The sequence below is a fragment of the Pinus tabuliformis genome, chromosome 8 (genome assembly GCF_031772625.1).
Source record: "Pinus tabuliformis cultivar Carrire ecotype Pingquan chromosome 8, CPIR1, whole genome shotgun sequence".
Taxonomy (NCBI): Eukaryota; Viridiplantae; Streptophyta; class Pinopsida; order Pinales; family Pinaceae; genus Pinus; species Pinus tabuliformis.
The window spans coordinates 1,804,430,952-1,804,436,951 of NC_142294.1; the positions used below are offsets into that span (position 1 = coordinate 1,804,430,952).

Sequence of the window (6,000 nt, forward strand, 5' to 3'; positions counted from 1 at the left end):
AGCCCTTAGTATTTTCACCATAGCCCACGAAGATTCCTTTCTTTCCAGATGCACCCAATTTATTCCTTTTTTCTTTCGGCACATGAAAATATACAAGGCTTCCAAAAATTCTAAAATGAGATATGTCAAGTTTCTTACCGATGAACATTTCTTCAGGAGTCTTGGAACCCAATGCTTGATGAGGGCATCGGTTTTGTACATATACGGCGGTGTTTGTAGCTTCGGCCCATATAAACTTCAGAAGTCTTTGATCATGGAGCAGGGCACGGACAGCTTCCACAATCGTACGATTCTTCCTTTCCGCCACACCATTCTGTTCAGGAGTATATGGTGTAGTAGTCTCCCTCTTGATGCCAACCTCTTTACAAAAGTCATGAAACTTGTTAGATTCATATTCAGTCCCATTATCAATCCTTAAGATCTTGATCTTCTTTTTGGTTTGATTCTCGATCAAGGCTTGAGATGTGTCACAAGACATGACACCTAGCAGACTTCCTATGACTTGATATAATGAATCAACTCGAAACCCAAGAGTGAAGGCATCTTTAACATTATTTTTCCATATACGTACCTTGCCATCGCTGAAGGTCACCTTGTAGCCTTTGTCTTCCATTGCCGAGATGGACACCAAGTTCTTTTTGAGGTCAGGTACATATAATACATCCTGTAAGTGGATCGTATTACCTTGATTCAATTTAAGAGACATTGCCTACACCTTTCACGGGATATTTCATAATATCTCCAAGGACAATTTCCAGGTTAGTTTCTTTCTCTATCAGATTATGGAGAACTTCTTTTTAACCAGTGAAGTGCCTTGAGGCACCACTATCAAGGAGCCAAATTCCCATTGAGTCCGAAGGAGCAGAGGTAGATAGAGAAGCTGGTAGATAATATTCATCCTGCTTATTTTCAACAATATTGGATTCATACCTGGAATTTCTAGCCTTCTTGAATGGTTATCCTCTTCCTTGATTTCCAACACTCCTTTTACCTTTGCTAGTAGATTTGCCATTCCTTCGATTGCCATGAGAGGGATTTTGATCATCGTCTCGGTGTGAGTCCCTTCTATCCGGGCACTCCCTTGCATAGTGACCTGCTTTATCGCAAATGTAACATCGTCCTTTTCTTCCAACCTTAGGTCCAGCATTTCTTTTTGATTTAGTCCTGGAATTATTTCTTTTCTTACCATGAGAAGAAAAGGCAGCAGGAGGACCTTTAAGCATGGGCATTTCTTGCTCTTCTACCCTTGTTTCTTCTTGAATGGATCTAGCCATTAATTCCTCGAAACCAGGAATTACATTATTGTTCAGAAGAGTAGTCCTGAACACGTACCATTCGGATGGTAATCCTCCAAGAGTCGTGAGTGCCATTTCCCTATCAATAATAGTCTCCCCAATAGATAGGAGATCGTTCCTGACCTCGGTGATTCTTAAGAAGTATGCTTGCATACTCTCATCTTTGCCCTTCTTAATTTCCTTCAGCTTATTTCTAAGAAACAAGACTTGATTTGCATCATCAACTTTAAATAAACTCATCAGTCTATCGTCGATTTCCTTGGAGGTGTTCAGGTCGGAGATGTAGGCCACCAGCGCTTGTCGATAGAGTCCCGGATGATCTTCTTTGTTTTGACTTCGCCAGTTTTCCATTTGTTCCTGGCAGCAGCGGGTGCATTCGATGGAGGCTCAACAATATTGCCTCTCACATCGTCCAACACTCCTTGATCTTCTAAGGTTAGATCGATAGACATCTTCCATCCGTGATAGTCAGCTTTCTCACGGAGCTTGTCTTCGGTAGGGAAGAGTGTTGAGGACCCCATAGTTCTTTTAGGATAGCCTTGCCAATCTTCTCTTCAGTGATTGCTCTTCCTCTTGCTCGGGCTTTGTCTTCATCTCAGCTCTGATACCATGTTAATTTATGGTATGTTCTATGCTTATAGCAATTTACTTATCTTTCTTATTATTATCCACAGATTAGCAATCACATGTACATAAAGTACAGTGCAGATAGAACATTAAACGATCGACAAAAAACAAGCCAAGACAAGAGACACAAGATGTGGCGGCTATCCAAGGACAAACCCCAATGTGGGGAAACCCTTTGATCAAATCTTCCTTTATCTTCAATAATCCAGCAGAGAGAAATAATACATAAATCTGATTTACATCAGCAGCAACAAACCCCAGATCAGCCCTAAACTAGGGCAACAAACCCTAGATCGAACTTGTCAAGTCTCCACCAGTGAGTCGTTCACCATGCACCAGTCCAAGATTTCTCCACGCACCAGTGCAAGATTTCGTCGTGCACCAGTCTAAGATTTCGCCGCGCACTAGTGCAAGATTTCGCCGCGCACCAGTGAGAGAGAGAGATGTGATGATCAGTGTGTGTGTCAAAATGAGTTAAAGACCTCCTGTATTTATACACAACTGTTGATGATTGAATAGATGTGACTATTGCGTTTTTGAGCCTACATGAGTTGTTGGTCGGCTTAATAATTATTCCATAATCAAAATAAATTCATATCTCCATAAATACTTATCAGAATCGAATGATCTTTAGATCAATCCTACACCTCTCGACGAGAGGAATCTAATAAAAATATTATCAGCCATGAATAAGATGACCCACATGGAGTTTGGCCCTAGTTGCCAATTTTAACAAAAAACAAATCCACCCCATTTTATTCTCAATGTGATCTACCATGCTCAATGACATAGGTTTCAAAGGAACGATGTCAGGTGCAAATCTGATCTGCAATTGATCGGAGGTGAAGCTTAGAGAGCCTCACTTCTCAGTTGGATTTTCCAAAACTTTGCTCAGAACTAATGAATCAAAGTTCAAACACAATCACGCAAAATAAGATAGAAGACGCTAGCATTCACTTGTATTATCATGAGGCTTGATAGCCTTTTAAATAGATTTACAAATACATATTTAGAACTTGCCTCCTTTGTTGTCAATTGCCAAACAAGAAAAAGCTAAATACATATTTTCTAAGTTGCAGGAAACGCAGGGGGAGGGTCCGTTTCCGTACGGAAACGAAACGGAAACGCGTTTCCGCGTACCGTACGGCCTGGAAACGCGTTTCCGGCCGTACGGTCACGTTTCCCGAAATGGAAACGCGTTTCCATGGGCGTTTCCCCGTTTCCTCCAAAAAATCACTTGTTTTTTAATTTTATTTTTTTTTTTCTAATTAGTTTGTAAATTTTTTTAGGGTTTCTAAGCTGTTCTAGAAACCATTTCTAAAGTTTCTAAGCTGTTTAAGTAAATGTATCATTAATGCTTTATGATTGCACATATGTATATTAATAATTTTTAAATGTTTTTAATATATATATATATATATATTATTATATATATTCGCGTTTCCCCGTTTCCAAAATTTGGGGAGGTCGCGTTTCGTTTCGCTTCCGCGTTTCGTTTCGCTTCCCCGTTTCCCCGTTTCGTGCAACTTAGCATATTTTAGATATTGTTTTTCTTGATATAAGTTGCCTAAGACTAGATGTTTCCTTCCTCATTAGATGTTACCATCATGAGCCAGGCAGCCTGGCTGCTCAATTCCTCCCAGTTTAGTCGGAAAGTGTCCCCTGCTTTCCACCTCCTAGTTTAAGTGTGAAGCCATTACTGAAATGATTTTCCACCTCCCGATTTAAGTGTGAAGCCATGGCTGAAATTACTTTTGGATGCTGTTGGAATTGATGCGATGTGATGTTGACTGTTGATGAAGTAACAGGTGCCTACATAGCTTGGGGTGGGAGGGCGCGTCTCCAAATGAACTTGAGCCGAATGTTACTATGTTGATCATTGATGAAGTAGCAAGTGCCTAATAGCTTGGGGTGGGAGAGCACGTCTCCAAATGAACCCAAACTAGATTGTGCTGTGTTGAATGTGAAGCAGGTGCCTACTAAAGCGGGGTGGTAGGGCACATCTCTAAAGGTAACCCACTCCGAATGTTGCTCCTGATATAAAAACTCATGGATTCTGGGTGGGGTACATAACCAGGGCACATCAGAGATATACCAATTGATCTATACATGTGTTGCAAATTTGTAACAAAAGTGGCCATGGGTGTTGTAGATCTTCTGATGAGGCAAAGGAACTGAGACTAAAAAAAATGAGTAGATGGGCCTTAGTTATGCATGTTTCTTCTATGTGGTGGCAATCTGTTGAATAGTTGAGAGGAAGTAACCACCAAGACCTCCAAAATATGATTAATAGAGTAACATATGTGGGAAACATGAGATGGCATTCAAAAGAAATAATGCTTAAGAAAAATAAACTAACACGTTGCGGGGAACCTGTAGCAGCTGGAAAATAGGGAGGATGCTCGTAGCAAAAATTTAGAGCATAAAAAAAAACAAATAAATAAAAATAAAAATAAAAAATCAGGCCCTATGGAACGACTTGCTCTGATACCAATTGATCGGAGGGAAGGCTTAGAGAGTCTCACCTCTCAGTTGGATCTTCCAAAACTCTGCTCAAAACTAATGAATCAAACACAATCACGGAAAATAAGATAGAAGACTCTAGCATTAACTTGTATTATCATGAGGCTTCATAGTCTTTTAAAGATTTACAAATACATATTTAGAACTTACCTCCTTTGTTGTCAATTGCCAAACAAGAAAAACATAAATACATATTTTAGATATTGCTTTTCTTGATATAAGTTGCCTAGTACTAGATGTTTCCTTCCTCCTTACATGTTACCATTATGAGCCAGGCAGCCTGGCTGCCCAAAATCCCTACAGGTGCAATTTTGGCAAAGTAATGTCACTTAGATATATGGCACATAAGCCAAAGGAAGTCGGATGTTTGTGACTCGGCCCCTCGGCATATATATAAGAACCATAGAATTTATGGTTATCAAATGTACGCAGCAGAATTCAATGTAATCTTCTTCAGAGAAACAACGTTCATGGGAAGAAAAATAGAACTTGGGCTTACCAGAGATATGCAGCGAGATTGAATGTAGCCCTATTCAGCGGAACGAGGTACTTGGGAGGCTCCAACACAGTCAGAATATCCAGCTCGTCAAGATAAACTTTCGTTCCATCGGAAAGTATTCTGTAAGGTTTCTCTTCTTGTTCATCCTCCTGTGGCCTGTTCATACCAATTTCCTTATTAAAATTCCCTTCTCTTCTGAAATCATTGTGTAAAGCCCAGACCCCAATTCTTCTAACGTTTAGAGGCTTCGGAAGTTTTCTCGTGCCGTGACCTAGTACAGCCTTTGCTGTAAAATACGCGAAATAATTAATGGGCCAGTTGAAACGAGTATGAAATCATCAATTTGATGAGATTTTCCAATGTTTTTAGTTGAAGTTTCTTGTGAGAGAGCTTACCTGTGCTTTTCTGACATAGACAAGCAGCTGGATTATGTGATGTTTCATTCCCCAGATAATGAAAATGGTCAATCATGTTGGAGAAGGAGAAGCTCGTGGCCATGGTTGCAGATCTGGGTTAATGCGCACATATAGAGATTATCGAGTTTTGGGCTTTAAGTTTTGGACTTCAACTGCCATGGAGGTAGACAAAAAAAATGATAAGAAGCTGTGCCGTTCAATTAATGATAAAGTAGACTGGACTACAGCTATGACAGGGTTCTGGGTTTAGTTTGGGACTATAACTGCTACCGAGAGATACAATAGACGATCAAGCAAGCCCAACTGCACTTAAAAAAAAATTGTGATGATTAAGCAAGCCCAATTGCACTTACTTTAAAAAAAGGTTGAAGGATGGCGGTCGATTAATTTATGAAAATATGTAGTGGTAGAATGAAAAATGTTTTTGTCCACGCCAAACGTCCGTCTTTGTTAGTTATCTTGACCAAGGGGCCTTTCGCGGTTGAGTTAAACTATTTCTGTGTTGGCTTTTGTTGGCTTTCGTAATCATGTGTATATTGTTTTGGTTTTTTCTATCATGGTAAATTCACAATTGAGTGGGTTTAATGGTTAAGAGCATGTGTTTATTCTTAAAAGGTTATTGTAGAAAATGTTGTAGATT

General features: G+C 39.8%; 1 protein-coding gene across 1 annotated transcript in view; it reads right to left on the bottom strand.

The window, feature by feature from the left end:
* Window positions 1-5,690, bottom strand: part of LOC149243445 (uncharacterized) — a 142,454-nt gene extending 136,764 nt beyond the window's left edge. Inside the window, exons 1-2 of the mRNA XM_089374517.1 lie at window positions 5,340-5,690; window positions 4,945-5,230 (exon numbers count right to left, since the gene is read on the bottom strand). Of these exons, the coding sequence (XP_089230643.1) occupies window positions 4,945-5,230; window positions 5,340-5,442 (389 nt within the window). The 5' untranslated portion in view covers window positions 5,443-5,690. The remainder of the gene's footprint in view (window positions 1-4,944; window positions 5,231-5,339) is intronic.
* Between the last annotated feature and the right edge of the window lie 310 nt (window positions 5,691-6,000).